This window comes from Diceros bicornis, chromosome 25, assembly GCF_020826845.1.
Source record: "Diceros bicornis minor isolate mBicDic1 chromosome 25, mDicBic1.mat.cur, whole genome shotgun sequence".
Classification (NCBI taxonomy): domain Eukaryota; kingdom Metazoa; phylum Chordata; class Mammalia; order Perissodactyla; family Rhinocerotidae; genus Diceros; species Diceros bicornis.
This window is the reverse complement of record NC_080764.1, coordinates 8,399,742-8,417,315: the sequence shown is the minus strand read 5'-3', so window position 1 is coordinate 8,417,315 and position 17,574 is coordinate 8,399,742. Positions and strand designations below refer to the sequence as shown.

The 17,574-nt window shown below is 52.8% G+C and overlaps 1 protein-coding gene across 1 annotated transcript; it reads right to left on the bottom strand.

Annotated features, from left to right (window-relative positions):
* Positions 1-9,731: 9,731 nt before the first annotated feature.
* LOC131421544 (cytochrome P450 2D14-like) lies at positions 9,732-15,681 on the bottom strand. The gene is made up of 9 exons (XM_058568233.1): positions 15,429-15,681; positions 14,553-14,724; positions 13,748-13,900; positions 13,497-13,657; positions 12,969-13,145; positions 12,643-12,784; positions 12,227-12,414; positions 11,620-11,761; positions 9,732-11,528 (listed from the first exon to the last, which is right to left on the bottom strand). Exons 1-9 carry the CDS (start codon positions 15,615-15,617, stop codon positions 11,350-11,352), a joined length of 1,503 nt encoding a protein of 500 aa, XP_058424216.1. The 5' UTR covers positions 15,618-15,681; the 3' UTR covers positions 9,732-11,349.
* Between the last annotated feature and the right edge of the window lie 1,893 nt (positions 15,682-17,574).

The following is a 17,574-nucleotide window of genomic DNA, read 5'->3' as shown; positions in this document are numbered from 1 at the left end:
GTCGAGAATAAGGTCTGTCTTGGTAAATGTTTCATGTGTTTGTGAAACTAAGGCATTCCTCAGTTTTAACCATCCATAGTTTTTGTAATTATTATTTAGTTATAGTAGCTTGAGGATGTTAGAAATTATTGTCTTGATTCAAAAGATGTCTATTTGATGTCTTCAAGCACCTCAAGGGCAGGCTCTGTGTCCTGTTTACCTTTCTATTCCCTCAGCATTATTCTTGGCCCCAAATGGAAGCTCATCAGACACTGGTTGGATGAATTGATGACACTTAGAAGATGTCAGGCTGTGTTCTTGTTTTGGATTCAGAAAATGTGCTTATTGTGTTATGTGACAAGACTGAGTCTTACACCTTTGTGTTTTTATGTCCCTACAGGACTTTGCATAAAGTTTGGCACATTGTAGGTGTTCAGACGGCGTTGATGGCATGAATGGAACTGAAGAGATACCTACAGAGGTGCTGCCTGTGACTGGTGGGGGTTGACAGCAACCCTGAAGCAAGTGATAAACTACTCTGGCATAGGTTGGAGAGGTTGTCTTGTCATAAAGCCCCCTAAGACATGATGTCACACATAGCCACCACTCTCCTTGTGAAAGGGAGGAGCTGTGAACTGGACTTCCAGATTCAGCTGGGCTCTAGTGCCCTTCTCAGGCTTGGTCCTGGAGCCTGAGGGGAGGTGAGCAGGCTGCCTTGACACTGATATGGTCAAAGGATACTCTACAAATCATTAACGTCATCAGGGTTGGCACATTTGGTAAGCAAGCTCAAAAGGCTGCCCTCAGTAAACCACCCAAGCAGGTGAAAATTATGTTTATGACTCCTAGCCTACCTTTTCTGTATCCTTTCCTACTTGGCATCCCCTTCTCCCCTCTTCTCCTCTCCCTCAGGACTCATTTTCTCTCCTTTCCTCCACTAAACCTCCTCTCAGAAAAAGCCTAATAACTTCACTCATACCAAGTTATAAATGACTAACAAAGCTTACTGTTGAATACATTGCTAGCAGTGTTACCAGAGAAGGTGATTCAGAAGGAAGGTGCTGTAGTGTCCTGCAGAGAGGTGAAGTGAGCCAAGGCCTGAAAATGACCCACTGGATTTGATGACCTAGAAGTATATTGGTGATTTTGGTGAGAGAGGTTTCATAGGTTGACAGGTACAGAGACAGACTGAAGTGGGTTGTGGAGTGAGAGAGAGGTGGAGAGGAGTGAAAACATCCATGGTAGACAGCTCTCCCAAGGAGAGTTGTCTGAAGGGTAAGGGACAATTAAGACAGTAGCTGGAGAAGGGATTTGAGTTCAAGGGAGAAGGCTTTTTTTTTTTTTTTTTTTTTTTTTAATGGAAGAGACAAGCAATGTGTTTAAATACTGATGGGAAGGAGCCAGAAGAGAAGGAAAGGCTGAATACACAAGTGAGAGAGGGGCCCCTCAAGCACCCAGGTTGTGAGAAGACCAGATGGAATGGAGGGCAGGAGTGGGGCTAGCCTCAGAGTGGGGAGGGAATCCCCCTCCCCTGAAGAGGAAATGGCTGGTGAAAGCAGAAAAGGGATGGATTTGGTGGCAGAAAGTCAAGGGAACTCTCATCTGATGGTGCCTGTGTTCTTTGCCGAAAGTGAGGAAGGCAGAGATGGGGTTGGAGGTTTAAAGAGAGATTCTGAAATAGTCCCTGTGGAGGATGGGAAGATGACTTGGGAAATGGAGGCTTGGTAGGCCACACTGAGGGTCCAGCTCACATTGGAGACCTGGACTTAACAACGGTGTCAGTTTGTGTGGAATTCTGACAGTGATTGGGGGATTCCAGACACAGAGGGTATTTTGAAGAGGCTAGGGAATCTCCCCCAATACTCCCAAAATTATTCCAAAAATGCTGCATAACACAGAAAATACTTTAAAATGTTAGCAGTTTTTAATCATGATTATTTACTATTATAATTAGCCACCTACACCTGGGGACATTTTACACCAAATGTTCAATAGAACTATATCTTTTCCCTTAATCCTATCCTGACCCTCTCTTCCCATCCTGATTCCCTGGACTCTACCTCTCTAGCTCTGAGGGTATTGAAACCATCTTTTGTTTGGGGCTCTGAGGTCTTGGGAGAAATTCCTGAGCATTTTCCAAGCTCCTAGTGCTGTCCCACTCCATCCTGAGTCTGACCTCCAGCAGGCCACCCCCGGGCTTAGCCCTGCCAGTGAGGTCCTTGCCATTACCCCAGCTGCCTCTGGCCCCTTGGGATCCCTTCAAGCCACGGGGTAGAGGAACACCAGGGTCCTGGGCCCATGTGATGCACTGACTGTGGCCCATCTTCTCTTCTTAGAATATGGTGTTTGGTCTATGCTGCCAGAGAGAGAGGTAAAGTGTGGTTGGGCCCTGTTACCATGCCTGGAATGATCAGAAAGGGGGACCCCTACTTGGGCCCAAGAGGCAGGGAAAATAGGGTTTTCTATTCCCCTTTCCATGACTGTTACGGTGTGTCTGGGTCTCAGGGTCGGGATGGAGGGCCTGGTCCTGGCAGGTGGGACATGCCTGTGTGTGCGTGTAGGCAGGTAGCCACTATCCTGGTAGTGCCAAGATGCTCTGCTTGTCCCGAGGGAGGGGGTCCCAGAAGAGGAGGTTGGGTCATGGGATATTATTTCTAATCTGGTTGTGGGATCTGTCACTCCAGAGTAGAGAGGGCTTTGGAGGGCTGAGGGGGAAGAGCTAATACAGTGCTGAATGAGCAACTAACCTGGACCCATGTAAACACGTAAAGGAGGAAAGGAGACAGGAGGGGATCAGGGGGTCCTTGTGTGCTCCAGGCTCCCAGTCTGGCTTTTGAAGTAGGCTGACACACAGTCATGCCAGCCAGTCAGCAGAGAGCCCAGGCTGAGTCCTGTTACAGCTGACGAATTTATTCATCCACAGTGTTGATTGGACACGCCCTGGTGGAGTAGGTCCTGGGGCTCAGATTGGGGAGGAAAGCCAGGACCACCGGTGAGGGCACGGGAGACCCCAGCCTCCCACTCAGCTCTGCTTTCCTTCCAGGCTCTACAAGACCTTGTATGTAGTACAGATCTCCCTTCTTGCAGGTAAGGGCCTGGGTGCTGGAGTGAGTTGGGGATGAAACTGGTTCTCCCCTCAGAGCTACCTCAGTCTCTAGGTGCCACCAGGGCTCCCAGAGGCCCCCTCCTGAGGTTGCCATGTACCTAGCTCCCCAGGGGCTCCACTCTGCTCAGAGCCAAAGCTGGCCTTCTTTCTCCCTTCCTTCCCTCTGAACCTTCGTAGTGAACCTGGGATTTGAACCCATGTCTAACTCTAAAACGCATACTTCCTCCCACCAAAAAACCCCCCACAAACAAACCACAAAACCCACACAATCTAATAACGTCCTACAGTAGTGATCTTCAAATTTTTGCTTGCATACATTTGGAAAAACTATATATCCTCTCACACATTTTAAGTTAATACCTAATATCTTTCATCACAAGCTTAAATAGTTTAAAAGGATATGATTTCTGGAATATTATAAATATTGGTGTTTAAAAATAATTACATCACTCTTTTCAATGGTTTAACAAGACTTTCTTCACTTTCCTGCAGGAGTGGTGTACTACTATTTTCATGGGTCTGTGGGGAAAACAGCCCCTGATCATGAGATTGCTGGGGAATCATCACAGGTAGGGACCTCTGTCAGGGCCTAGAGGCTGGGACAGTCTCACTGTAGCCTGAATAGGGGTCATGCTCCTTGACCTCATATGGTCAACCAACTGTGTGTGTGTGTGTGTGTGTGTGTGTGTGTGTGTGAATGTGAGGGTTCTGGGGAAATTCCCTGAGGAATCTGGTAAATTTGTATTTCTGGCAAAGTGTCAAAACAGAGGACCACCCCTCATGGGCTGACTATGTGGTCACCTCAGAGCTCCATGGCAGTGGCCTAGACTAAACCTGAAGGAACAGATGATCCCTAATGCATGTGAGTAGCCCTGGAATGTAGTTCTACACTCCTGTGTGAATGGAGTGGTGGTGAGCAGGACACCTGCCTGGTGTTGCATACCCTCTTTGATGTGTCAGGCGCAAGAACCTATGGCAGAAGCCCCTACTCCCAGCCCTTGGTCATGAGAACACAAATGGATGCCGACTGGATGCCCACTGAGTGACATGTGCTGTATTAGGTGCTGCCCATCTGTAATGTCATTTAAATCTCATGGCAACCAGCAGCTCCCATTTTATAGATGAGGAAACAGGCTCCCAGAGGGACAGTGACTATACCCAGGCTGCCCAAGTGACAGAACAACATACCTGGTCTCTGGAGGCCTCCTGCTCTCCGTCCAGTGCTATTGGGAAGAGGAGATTCCTGTGGGGACAAAATTGTCTGTGACCCAGCAACACTGAGAAGTGTGGGCTGCACCTGTGGGAGTGACTGTTTGGAGGCTGGGGAGCCACTAAGAAGGTCCGTGTTGGGGGCCGGCCCCATGGCGTAGCTGTTAAGTGCACGCGCTCCGCTGCTGGTGGCCAGGGTTCGGATCCTGGGCACACACCGATGCACCGCTTGTCGGGCCATGCTGTGGCAGTGTCCCATATAAAGTGGAGGAAGATGGGCACAGATGTTAGCCCACGGCCAGTCTTCCTCAGCAAAAAGAGGAGGATTGGCATGGATGTTAGCTCAGGACTGATCTTCCTCACAAAAAAAAAAAAAAAAAGGTCCGTGTTGGCAGGTGCCTTGAAGATCACTGAGTCCCATGCTGCTTCCTTTTTTTTTAATATTTACCAGTCAAATTTCCATTTTATAAAGTTATACTCTCATCAAAGATATATGCATGTACATAATTTGATGAGTCCAAGTTTTAAGACTTGAAACAAAAAACTAGCTGCCTTTTGCTCCACCCCTCCTCACCCATGATTCCTGCAACCCAGGGGGGAATTTTTCCAGCTTCCATCCTTTCCAGCTGTAGCCTTTGATTTTGCCTCTTTGTTTCTAAATAGAAAGCTTATCCTGCTTTGTCTTGGTTTTTTAGATTTAAACATTATCCAATGAATTCCTACAATGGAACATAAGGATTTAGCTCTTTTTTTTTTTTTTTTTTTTTTTTTTTGGTGAGGAGATCAGCCCTGAGCTAACATCCACCAATCCTCCTCTTGTTTTTTGCTGAGGAAGACGGCCCTGGGCTAACATCCGTGCCCATCTTCCTCCACTTTATATGGGACGCCGCCACAGCATGGCTTACCAAGCAGTGCGTCGGTGCGCGCCCGGGATCCGAACCAGCGAACCCCGGGCCGCCGCAGCGGAGCGCGCGCACCCAACCGCTTGCGCCACCGGGCCGGCCCCTCTTTTTTTTTTTTTTTTTTGTGAGGAAGATCAGCCCTGAGCTAACATCCATGCCAATCCTCCTCTTTTTGCTGAGGAAGACTGGCCCTGGGCTAACATCTGTGCCCATCTTCCTCCATTTTATATGGGACGCTGCCACAGCATGGCTTGAAGCAGTGCATTGGTGCGCGCCTGCGATCTGACCCCGGGCGGCCAGCGCACTTAACTGCACTTAACCACTATGCCACGGGGCCGGCCCCAGGATTTAACTCTTGTAACAACTGTACACTTACTGCCACCTCCAATACACATTTCACCTCTCTCCAGTCTTCCAATACAGTTATATCCTAGTTTTTGGTGTTGTCAATTTTTAAATCTGAGTAATGACATCTTCAATTGTTAAACTTTTTTAAGTATCATTTTTGCTGATTTTTATAATTTTGGCTTTTAAATTTCCCTCCCCCACAGTAGGTGCTTTTTATTCAGTTTTTTAAAAAATTAAGGTATTATTTATATAGAGTAAAATTCATCCTTTTCAGTGTATAGTACTGTGAGTTTTGATAAATGTATACAGTTGTGTAACTGCCATCACAACCAAGACACAGAACAGTTCCATCACTTAAAAAAATTCCCTTGTACTCACTGTAGTCAACCCTTCCCCTACTCCCAGCCCCTGGCATCCAGTGAACAGTTTTCTGTTCCTATAGTTTTACCTTTGCAAGATTGTCATATAAATGAAAACATCCACTATGTAGACTTTTGAGTCTGATTTCTTTCACTTAGCACAATGCATCTGAGATCCATCCAATTGTTGAGTGTAGTAGTAATTTGTTTATTCTTATTGCTGCATAGTTATCCATTGTATGGATGTACAATAGTTTTTCCACTCACCAGTTGAGACATTTGGATTGTTTCTAGTTTTTAGCAATTATAAATGAAACTGCTATAAATATTCTTGTATAATTTTTGTATGAACATAGGTGTTCCTTTCACTTAGGTAAATATCTAGCAGTGGGATTGTTGGGTCATGTGGTAAGTGTATGTTTAGTTTTGTAAAAAACTGTCAAACTTCTCCAAAGTGGCTGGTACCCATTTTGCATTCCCACCAGCAATGAAAGAGAGGTTCCAGTTGTTCCACATCCACTCTCACTTGCCTTTTTTTTTTTTTTAGCTATTCTAATGTAGTCATGTATCACGTAACGACATTTCGACCAACTGCATACATGACAGTGGTCCCATAAGAATAATACCATATAGCCCATGTGTGTAGTAGGCTATACCATCTAGTTTGTGTAAGTACACTCTGTGATGTTCGCACAATGAAGAAATTGCCTAACGATGCATTTCTCAGAACGTATCCCCATCATTAAATGATGCATGGTTGTAGGTGTGTGTCATAATTTTTATTAGACCAATATTGAAGGTTTACATTTTAAAACAATGTAAATAGTATTCCTAGCTGAGTCATGTAGTGTACCATGATTACTCTTCTTTGTGTATAATTTTGGTTTTGCCTCTTTGTTTAAATTTTAGTTTCCTCTGTATCTATAATTAATTCATCCAAGCTCTCTGCCAGAAATATAAATATCCTTGCAATACATTTAGACAAATTAGTTGATTTATCAGTATGATTGATTTCATGGAAGCATCTCATGGAGCCCTCCATCCTCCTCTTTCCATCTGGATGGGATGCTCAGCTGTCCTGGGATCTCCCTTCACCGTTGTTCTGGGGACCACTTCACTTCTCTCATGTGTGGGAGCCCATGTTACTCTTTCATTTTGGTAGAGCATAACCTCCAGTTGCTTCCTGAGGGCTAATCTTGAGATATTACATGTCTGAAAAGGTCTTAATTCATACTCGACTAAGAGTTTGGCTAGGTATAGAATTCTAGACTAGAAATAATTTTCTCACAGATTTTGAAGATCTTCATTGTCTTCTGAAGACAGAATCTGTCTTCACAGGTTGGTGTTGAAAAGTTTGGTGAAAGTTGAATTCCTGAAACAGACGTTTTTCTTTGCATCTCTGGAAGTTTTTAGGTTCTTCTTTGTCCTCAAGTGTTCTGAAATTATTTATGCCATAGTCTGGGATGGGTTTCTTTCATCCATTGTCCTTGACACTTGGTGATTCCTTCTCATCTGGAAACTCATTTGCCCTCATCTTTGGGAGATTGTCTTGATAAAAAAGCAATGTTTTTATTTGGTATCTCTCTCTGCCACTCCAGTCTCTGTTCCCTCTTTCAGAAAGATCTGTGATTTAGCTGCTGGAGCTCTTTATCTCTCTCTGTTCTTTCTGGGAAATATTTTTTTCAACTTTTATCTTCTACACTTTGAGATTTTTCATTCCCGTTATCATATCATATTTTTGTTTTTCGCAAATTAGAGGTTGTTGTTTGAATATTTCTATGTTAGAGGCTATTCTTTTTTGTGTATGTGTGTGAGGAAGATCAGCCCTGAGCTAACATCTGCCAATCCTCCTGTTTTTTTTTTTTTTTAGCTGAGGAAGACTGGCCCTGGGCTAACATCCGTGCCCATCTTCCTCCACTTTATATGGGACGCCGCCACAGCATGGCTTGACAAGTGGTCTGTCGGTGTGTGCCCGGGATCTGAACCAGCGAACCCCGGGCCCCTGCAGCAGAGTGCACGCACTTAACCACTTGCGCCACTGGGCTGGCCCCTGTTAGAACCTATTCTTGTTTTATGACTGCAAAGTTTTATCTTTCTAAAGACATCAATTACTGCTTGTTTGAAGTTTTCCTTAAATCTCTGGTAGTTTCACGTGTCTGCAGATGCAGGCATTGATGGTGGGCTAGTGCGTAGCTGAGCCCTTAGATGTCACCTCAGCCTTCCCTCCCTCCCTCCTCTCTCTCCTTGTCATGCAGCCCATAGGGGAGACCTTAAGGCCAGTGTGGGGGCTGATGGATAAGTGCTACCCTGTGACCACTCAGGTGGGTAAGGGCTGGGGTCTCCTCTTCCCCTGGAGTGGGGTGGCTGTCCTGGGCACCCTTGGAAGGCACAGTAAGAGGACGGGCCAGCCAGGGAAAGACTCCCAGCCACTCATAGCTGTGTGTCACCTCTCCTGTTTCCCTCTGTAGAGACGCAGAGTTAAGAGCGGGAAGAAGCAAGCCTCTGAGGTAAGTGAGGCCTCCCCTGTAAGGGCCCAGGGCTGGGGCTGTCTCCTGTCAGAGCTCCATGAGACCCAGGGACACCTTAGCTCATGGCAGCGAGTCCCAGAGATAGTGGCACCTCGCCCCCCCAGGAAACTCGCAACTGTACCACAGCTGGAGCTGAGAAGGGAAGGACATCCCTGTATAGAACTGTATAGGTCTTTAAAAGCAAAGAACTGTATAGTTCTTTGCTTTTATAGTCCAAGTTTGGAGCACAGGGGGAGGGAGGAGGCATGCTGAGGGCCTTTCTGCCTATATTCCGCAATCTTGTTCCTCCCTGCGTGTCATGACCCCCAAGGCCACGGGAAGACTGAATGATGCTGTCACCAAGGAGGAGACTGACATCTTGTCTCAGGATGAGGGGGAGGTGAGGTCCCCAGGGGAGGGAGCAGCCAGCTCCATTCCTGCTGGGAAGGAGGTGGCTTAGGAGGAAGAGGTGGCAGGGACCCCAAGCTGAGAGGTGAGGCAGCTTGGCGCCTCAACTGGAACATCCCCTGCTTGGGGCCTAGTGAGAAGCCCGGGAGCAGTGCAGGGCAGGGAGGCCATGGGGTAGGACGTTCGGGGGGCACCCCCCAGACTGCTGGCCCAAACTGCCATCTCATTGGAGGAAGGAGCTCCATGTGGAGCTGAGAGGTGCTAAACATGGTATGAGCAGAGAGAGGGTCTGAATCCTAGCCTCCTCTGATTTCTCGTGAAGTGAGGTCTCAGTTTCCCCATCAGCACAATGTAGAACCCGTCTCATCCCACCATTGTGTTCCTTCTTCCTTCCCAGGAAGGTGAAAAGGTCCGAAAGGAGATTGCTGTACATCTTTCTGGTGAGACAGTGGACCCCATCCTGCTGTAGCAGGAGTGCCCCCTTGCTAATCTCAGTGACCCTGCAGAGGTCACAGATAGCCCACCTCCTCTCAGATGCTCCTGCCTCTGGGAGGGAAGGGAAGACCCCTGGTGGCCAGGTGCCCTGGCCTTCCTGAATAAGCCTCCCCTGCCTCCTGCTGCCTTCCTGGTTGGCAGGAACTCGAGACCACTCCCCTTGGACTGGAGGAATACCTAGTCTTTTATCAATGCTGACCTGCTCCCCTGGCATCAGGGGTCCCCTGGACCTGGGGAAAGGTCCTCCCAGCAGGGGACCCACATGGCATGCCTGCTTGTGCTTTTCAGAGGCCTCTGAGGTCGAGAGCAAGAGGAAAGACCCGGGGGCTAGGTGCCCCCGCTTCTGAGGAAGCTGTCGATGGGCTGGTTCTCAGCCTCTGACGTCCCCAAGACTCTGAACCACAAATGACAAAGTATCAATAAATCCTCAGAGTTCTTGCTTCTGCAGGCCCACTTGCCTCCTCTCAGGGGCCTCAGGTCTTCGCAAACACAGTGTGGCCCCGTCCAGACTCTCTGTCCTGACTAGTTACAGGAACACTACTGTCCTGCCACCAAGCCCTAACTCAACAGTGGATACTCTGGAGAGGCTGACAGGGGCCATGGATGGCTTTCTGATGCAGTGCCCAGGGACAGAGCAAGTTCCCTGATTGCTCAGAGTTTGGAGCTCCCTGTGATGAGGGCACCTGGAAGACACTGGTGGAACGCCTGACAGGGATGCTCTTGGGTGGGGCTCCTTTGGAAAAACAGGCCTGGAGGAGCTGCTTCTGCCCTGAGTGTCGGTGGTCCCTAAGCTGTTAGCCAAATGCACCAGGGGGTCTGCCCAAGACTGGGGTAAGCAGACAGTCATTAGAAACCTTTGGGCACTGCCCGTGTGCTCAGTCCAGAGCCAGTCAATTGTGGAGGTGGGGACAGGCGGAGGATGGCAGTCCCTGCCCTCAGCCTGGGTTACAGGCTAACAAGGTAACAGCCACAGAGTCAGAGCAGGATGACAGGCCCCAGCGGCCATCTGGTACAACCATCTCATTGGCTGAAGAGGAAACAGAAGCCCAGGGCAGGGAGAGACTGGCCCAGGGTCATGGACTGGAATGGCAGAGCAAGGACAAGAGCCAGGGTGTGCTCCTCCAAGGTCCCCACGTGACCACCTCCTCCTCTGGTCATCCCACTATCACAGGGGTCCAAGGCTGACCCCTGTCCCTAGGGCATGCCGGCAGCCCACAGGGCTAATTCCCTGTGGATCAGCCTGTGGCCGATCCTCCTGGAGAGCCTGGCCTGACCCTGCCACTCCGAGGACAGTGCCCTGAGTCAGCCCTCCTCCACCTCCAGCCTGGCCGTGAGCAACTCCTACTGGGCAGGGGCCTGGACACGAGCATGCCTGAGAGGCTGGGAAAGGGGGACCATCTTATCTTGGAGTGACCGAGAGGCCCAGGGAGGTGCTCACTCATGGACTGCCATCAGGCTTCCCAGGGAGGGTACTGGCACCTGAGGACTGAGCCTGAGTGTTCACCTGGCACATCCCTTCCCAGTGCCCTGAGTTCCCCACCTATTGGAGTGTCTTAGATGAAATGAGGCAGCAGACTTGATGGTGCTGGCTCAGCTGCTGGCATGTGCTGTGCATTGGGTATCATTGGGCCTGAAATGTGGGTATCCAGACTGAGTGGGGCCCTCCCCAGCCCCACCAGGGCCTCAATGATGTCTCTCAGAAGCCTATTCTAGCTCCTCCTGGGAGGAGCCCAGACCTATGTGTAGATTTTGTGACTAATTCGAGTAGCTAGTGTTTGGTCTCCATGGGTGACTAGGGGGTAAGCTGTCACCTTCTTCACCTCAGTATGTCTGTATCTCAAATGGGTTCAAATGCCAGGTGAGGCTGGATCAGGGAGGGGTACGAGCTGGCCCCAGGGGAGGCTACTGAGGCCACATCACCGCCAGGAGCTAGTCGGGGGCCTGGGTGGGACTCAAACCATGTTGGTGCCATCACACTGGTTTATTGGACATCAGGGCCCCTGCTGAGGATAGGGTTGGGGGCTTGGTGTCCCCCTCTAGCGGGGCACAGCACAGAGCTGGTAGGGTGATGGGGTCACCAGGATGCCAAAGACACCGTGGTCACTGGGGCGGGGCTGCCCAGCGGGCACCGAGAAGCTGAAGTGCTGCAGGAGGCAGGTGAAGAAGAGGAAGAGCTCCATGCGGGCCAGGGGCTCCCCGAGGCACAAGCGGCGGCCTGTGGGTGGGTATGGGGCGTCAGTGAGCCTGGGGGCCTGGGCTCCAGACTCCCTCAGGAGGGGACAGCGAGCCAGGCTCCCCACAGGCACCTGCTGAGAAGGGCATGAAGGCCTCCTGCTTGACGAAGCGGCCCTGGGCGTCCAGAAAGTGCTCAGGGTGGAAGCGGAAGGGCTTCTTCCAGACGGTCTCATCCTTCAGCACCGAGGACAGGTTGGTGATGAGCGTCGTCCCCTGGCAGGAGATGACTGGCATGGGTGGGTCTGGACTGGGAGATGCATGGACCCCTGCTACCAAACATGCATCGGCCACACTCTGCCTGCCACACACTTGGACTCTTTCAAGTCAGTCTCAGCCCAAGAAGCTTCATGGCACCCTCCCTGTCCCCATGGCAGGGCCAAGTGACAGGCCTCCCGTGGGCACCCTCACTGCCACCTGTCCCTGCATAACAGCTCCTCCAACACACTGCAGCATATTTTAGTTTGTCTTACAGCCTTCCCTCACTGGGGGCTCTGAATAGACAGGGCTGGTCATGCCTCTGCTTCCTCCCCATACCCACCCAGGCTGGACAGTTGGTGCCCGTGGAAATGAGGATTAGGTACTTTGAATTCCAGGCCTGGCCCCAACTGGCAGTGGCCATACTGGGGCTACCAGGGGACAGGGGTTGCTGAGCTGGGGTGAGGAGGGCCGGAGGCCTACCTTGGGGATGAGGAAGCCCTGCACTTTAATGTCCCGGAATGTCATGTGGGGCACACCCATTGGGATGATGTCCCCAAAGCGCTGCACCTCATGGACCACGGCCATGGTGAAGGGCATGTGGGCCTGGTCCCCCATCTCTGGTCTCCGCGCCTGCCCTATCACCTCATCGATCTCCTGTTGGACACGGCCTGGACAGACAAGTGTTCCCACAGTGGTCAGAACCCAGGGGGCTGGACCCCGACCTCCTCCTGACTCCTGTGCAGGGGCTGTGCCCACGTGGAGGAGGAGATCACTGTGACCCCTGAGCCAGGGCCCAGCCTCAGCTCAGAGCTCCTGGTGGACAACCCAAGCTCCAGGTCCCTAGCCTGACCCTCTCCACCCTGGCCCATGCCACCAGGTCCCCAGGCTGGGCTCACGCTGCACGTCCGGGTGCAGGATCATGAGCAGGAGGGCCCAGGCTAGCGTGGTCGAGGTGGTCACCATCCCGGCAGTGAACAGGTCATATACCACCAGGCGCAGGTTCACATCATTGAAGCTGGTCTCGGGGTTCCCCTTGGCCTGGGCCATGTAGAGAGGGTGGGCTCAGGGGCAGAGGGAGGAAACCCCAAATGTCCTCCCTCTCTGTACCCATCACCCAGGGTGACTGATCACTAAGTGATACACAGGCCCCACCTTGCCCAGGCTCCCCTCATGGGCCCTCACCCCACAACCCATGTCCCTGTCCTTGTCCCTGGCAGCTCACCTTCTCCACCTCGTCCAGGAAGCTGTCAGTCAGGTCTCGGGGTGGTTGGGCCCGGTCCCGGGTCATCCTGTGTTCGGTGATCAGCTCGTCCAGCAGGGCCATGAAGGCCCTATGCCTTGGAAAGACCGAGGCAGCCAGCCCCGGGAGCCGCAGGAGCTGGGGGATCGCATTTAGCACCTGTGCAGGCCATAGATGTGGGGTCCTGGATCCTCCCTGTGCTCAGGTGTTCACCCCACGTCAGCTGTTAGCATCCTCCAGGGTGTCCCCATCATTGACCTGGTTCCTCCCTAAGTTCAGGCCTCGGCACTGCCTCTTCACCTGGGCCCCAAAAGGACAAATCTAAAATCTACATCTCCTGGGTTCCTGTGGCTTCCAACGAAAGAGGTACAGGTTCCTTAGCCCTTTTGTGGGGCCCGCTGAGCCAACTCCCCTCTATACAAATCCGCCACCCCGGAGGCCCATTGCAGGGCGGGAGTCTCCTCCATGGAGCTCGCCTGCAGGGTTCCCTCGGCTCCTCTACCCTCGCACCTCGGGCACGAAGCCGTTCTCATCTTGCAGTAAGCCGTCCATTAGGTCCAATAGCTTGAGGAAGCGCGGGTCGTTGTACTCGAAGCGCTGCCCAAAGGTCAGGGAGCCGATCACGTTGCCCACCGCTTTCTTCAGGAGGGCGTTGGGGCTAAAGGGGAGTCCTGGGAGGGGACGGTGCAGGTCAGGGGGTCGCCTCCATCTCCTCTTCCCAGCCTCCATCCCTGTCTCCTGTCCCTCAGCCCAGCACTCACCGGCCTGGTCTGCGAAGGCGGCACAGAGGCACGAGGCCTCCTCGGTCACCCACTGCTCCAGTGACTTCTTGCCCATGCCGAAGTTGCGTAGGGTGGACACGGAGAAGCGCCGCTGCTCCTGCCACGCGGGTCCATAGCGGGCAAAGATCACTCCTGCGGGCGAAGCGGGCACGTGGTCGTGGCCCCGCCTCTGCGTGCATACCTTGCTCACAGTCTCGCCTGCCCTTCCGTCTACACCAGCGACATGCCCCGGTCCCGCCCCCTGCCCTATACTCGCGCAGTCCTGCCTGCTGTGGTGAAGGCCCGGCACCCGCTCCCACTGCACAAACCACATCGCTCCCACCCCACCAAATCCCGCGCACTTCACACCCGCTTCCGGCTGGGGACAGGTACGACCCTCTGTCCACCCACATTGCTCGACAGCTCTACTCACAGCCGGCAGCTCTTGGCCCCACTCTCGGCTCTCCGCACCGTAACACCCTTCCAGTTCAGGGAAGGTCTCGCTCCGCCCGTCGCCCCGCCCACACTCACTCCGTCCTCCTCATTCCTGCCTCTCCGACATCCCCATTTTACTCGCAGCGGCCAGGGGCCCGCCCACTCCTTGTAAGGCCCCGCCCTCCGTCCTGCCCACGCCAACCTCTCCACCCTGGGCAAAGGCTCCTTCCTCTACCTGCCGCCCCTTCAAATTTGTTGACTCTTCCTTGGGCCGGAACACCACCACTCTGCCTGCGCTTGACCCTGCCGGATCTCGGGTCACTGCGGGCGGAGTCCCCACCGGGGCGTGGTCACCCACTCCTCCGCTTACCTTCGGAGCGCGGCCCGAAGCCCAGGTGATTGAAGATGGGTGCAGGTGCGCGGTCGGAGGTGTCCTCGCTGCGGTACGCCAGAGCCTCGCGCATGGCCGCCAGCCCGTTTAGCACTACCACGGGCTTCCAGGCCAGCTGCAGGCTGAACACGTCCCCGAAGCGGCGCCGAAGCTGCAGACCGACGGTCGAGGGCGATGGTGAAGACTGGCCCCCGCCCACGTTACGTGCCCCAGTCTCCTGGCACTAGCCTTGGGGGACCCCTGAGCCGCCGGCAGGGAGCAGGTGCAAGGACTTTATCTGGCTTTGTTTCGCTGGGGGTCACAACCTCTATGGTTCAGGACCTTATGTTGGATCAGCCCATCCAAGCTATGACTTTGCAGAAGTCACTAACATTGTCAGAAGGCGGGGTTAGCATCCTGTTTTACAGGTGAGGATACTGAGGTTCATAGACGTGAGCAGTGAGGTCCAAGGTCTCACAGCAGCAAAAGTTCGAACCTGGTCCCTGTCCTTCTCAACCTCGATTTCCTGATTTAAATGGTACTCATGATCAGACTCCTCTCCCCCAATCTCAAGACCTTTCCTCCTGATGTCATCAGAAGGGACTCAGGCTCACATAATGTAAGCTCTATCCAACTGCCTCCCAAACCCTCTGCCAAGTCCCACCCACTCCAGGCCTTTACCCTCTCTGACTTTTGACTGGAAAATTTAAACTGTCCCCCAGGCCCTGCACAGATGCCCTCCCCCAAGAGGCCTCTCAAACCTGCCTCCTCCTTTCCACCCAGCTCACTGTCCAGCCTGTGGCTTCACCCACCACCTACTGTCTGCTGCCGGGTGGGTCCCCAGGGCTTCTGTGCCCACCCCCCCACCTTCCTCACCCGAGTAAAGCAGCAAACCGTGTCCTGGAAGTCCACCTGCAGCAGGTTGCCCAGCCCAGGCAGGGGCATGGGGCCTGGTGGGTAGTGTGCAGCCCAGCGTTGTCGCCGGTGCAACAGGTCCACCAGGAGCAGGAAGATGGCTGTGGCCACAGCCAGGGGCCCCAGTGTCTCCCCAGTCAGCAGCCCCATGGCTGCCTCAGTGGGCACTGGGCTCCTCTGGACACACTGGCACCCCTCACCACACCAGGCACCTAGGACCAGCACTCTCACCAACCCTGAGGGTTTGACCTGCCTGGGCCTTCTTTATAAAGGGAGCTGAGACTGGCCTTTGCCCTCTACACTGAACCTACCTGTTGGGATGACTGTGCTGCCAGACAGTGCAGGGAGGGGCCGGGGAAGATTAGTGCAGGGGTGGCCACAGAAGTCCTGTCCCTGCTGCCCTCTCCAGGTGCATATCCTGCGTGAGGGAGAGAGAAAAGGGAAAGCCCCACCTCCAGCCTGACTCCGCAGCATTGTACAGGCTCTGAGGAAGACAAGGGGTCTTTGGACTTGATCTTGCCACCCAGCTGTCACAGAAGGCTCACATTCCTAATGTTGTCACAGCCTCATGCCTGAAACACATTCTTGACTTCTCATGTCTCACCTGCCTCCTCCTCAGTGACCTTCACTTCCCAGGTGTGTTACTGGCACTCTCAGGGAGGTCACAATGATCAGAGGGATCACAGGCAGGGGGTGGGGGTATGAGGTTCTCTCTGTCCCTCACTTCACATGAGTACACTCAATACACACAGACACAGATCACACACAAACCACTCGCACAATCAGACACTACCCACATGCTCACATACTAACACACAGCACATGCACACATTTACACAGCCACAAAACTGTATACACACACGTTATTACATGTACCACTTACACACACTTGCATGCGTGCACGTGCAGACCCAGCCTGAGGGCAACTGTTCTCAGTGGCTGCCTCTACTCGACCCCTCTTCTCCCAGCTGGAAGGCTGCTGGCAGTGATGCTGAGGACCCTCACCTGGCTGGCTGCTGGCTCAGCTTCCATGGTTTCCATGTGGTCGTGGCCATTGCACATTTGAATCTGGGGATGGAGAGGCAGCAGGGCTGTTTTCAGAGCTCCCTAGTCACCCGACCAGCGAGTTCGAAGACCAGGAGACCCTAAGTTGATTACAAACTGGTCGTTGGGTCTCCTACTCTTGAGGCCACCCTGGTGATGAATCTCCTCGTGCCTCTGTCCACTTTCCTGACCTGGAGAATTGTGGGGTGGGCACTTGCCCTTGTTGACTGAGCTGCCAGGAAGCTCAGGGTACTAGGGTGGCTTAGCATAGGATGTGACCCTGTCCCCAGAGGAGGGGGCCTGCTTCCTCCTCCTCATTATAATTTGTCCTTGAACATCAGTTGCTCCAACTCTTTCTGGAAGACAAGGGAGTGGACAGCAAGTGGGGATGATGTAATTTCTTTACACCCCAACAGGTCTGCTGAGGACCACAAGGAATGGATTCTCAGGCCTCCCCCTTTGCTGGCCTCCTCCCTCTCCCTGGGCCAGGTGCCCCGTGCTCCAGCACCATCCCTTCCAACCCTGACTCTGTGGTCCCTCAAGGAATGATTCAAACCTCTGCATCACCCCATTCCAGGGCATGCCACTGTCTGGCTGGAATTACGGCTACGAGGCCCTCCCTCTTGCTCAGCCTCTTGCTCAGCCTCCAAGCACAGGGGTGACCACACCATGCCGTGGCTGGGCCGCTGCCCACTGGCCTCACCACCCTCCTACTTCAACAAAAAAAAAGGGGTGGGATTTGATGCTGAGTTTTTTAATCAGTGAAGCTTATGGGAACTCTGAGGCCAAAACCCACTCAAATGGGAAGACTCAGGAGCCCAGAGGGTGGGGAAGGGACATTTCCTGGGTAGGGGTCAGGCCTCCTCAACTCATCCCAGGGGTATCTGAGGCAAGCTCCCATTCTGGAAACAGCTGGAGTATTCTCTCCCCAGCTGAAGCAGGGCCTGCAGGAGGAACTCCCCATCTCCTTGTCCCCCAGTTCTCTCCCTCAATTACTCCCAACAGTAAGAGGACCAGCTTCTTCCCAGGGTGCCTCTGGACATCTCTGACTCAGAGATGGCTA

Excerpts from the sequence above, each read along its gene's own strand:
- LOC131421544 (XM_058568233.1), bottom strand. The coding sequence starts at position 15,617 with ATGGGGCTGCTGACTGGGGAGACACTGGGGCCCCTGGCTGTGGCCACA. Across the intron at positions 13,658-13,747 it reads CGCCTTCGCAGACCAGGCCG|GACTCCCCTTTAGCCCCAAC; the intron begins GTGAGTGCTGGG and ends GTCCCCTCCCAG. Across the intron at positions 13,146-13,496 it reads AGAACGGCTTCGTGCCCGAG|GTGCTAAATGCGATCCCCCA; the intron begins GTGCGAGGGTAG and ends TGGCCTGCACAG.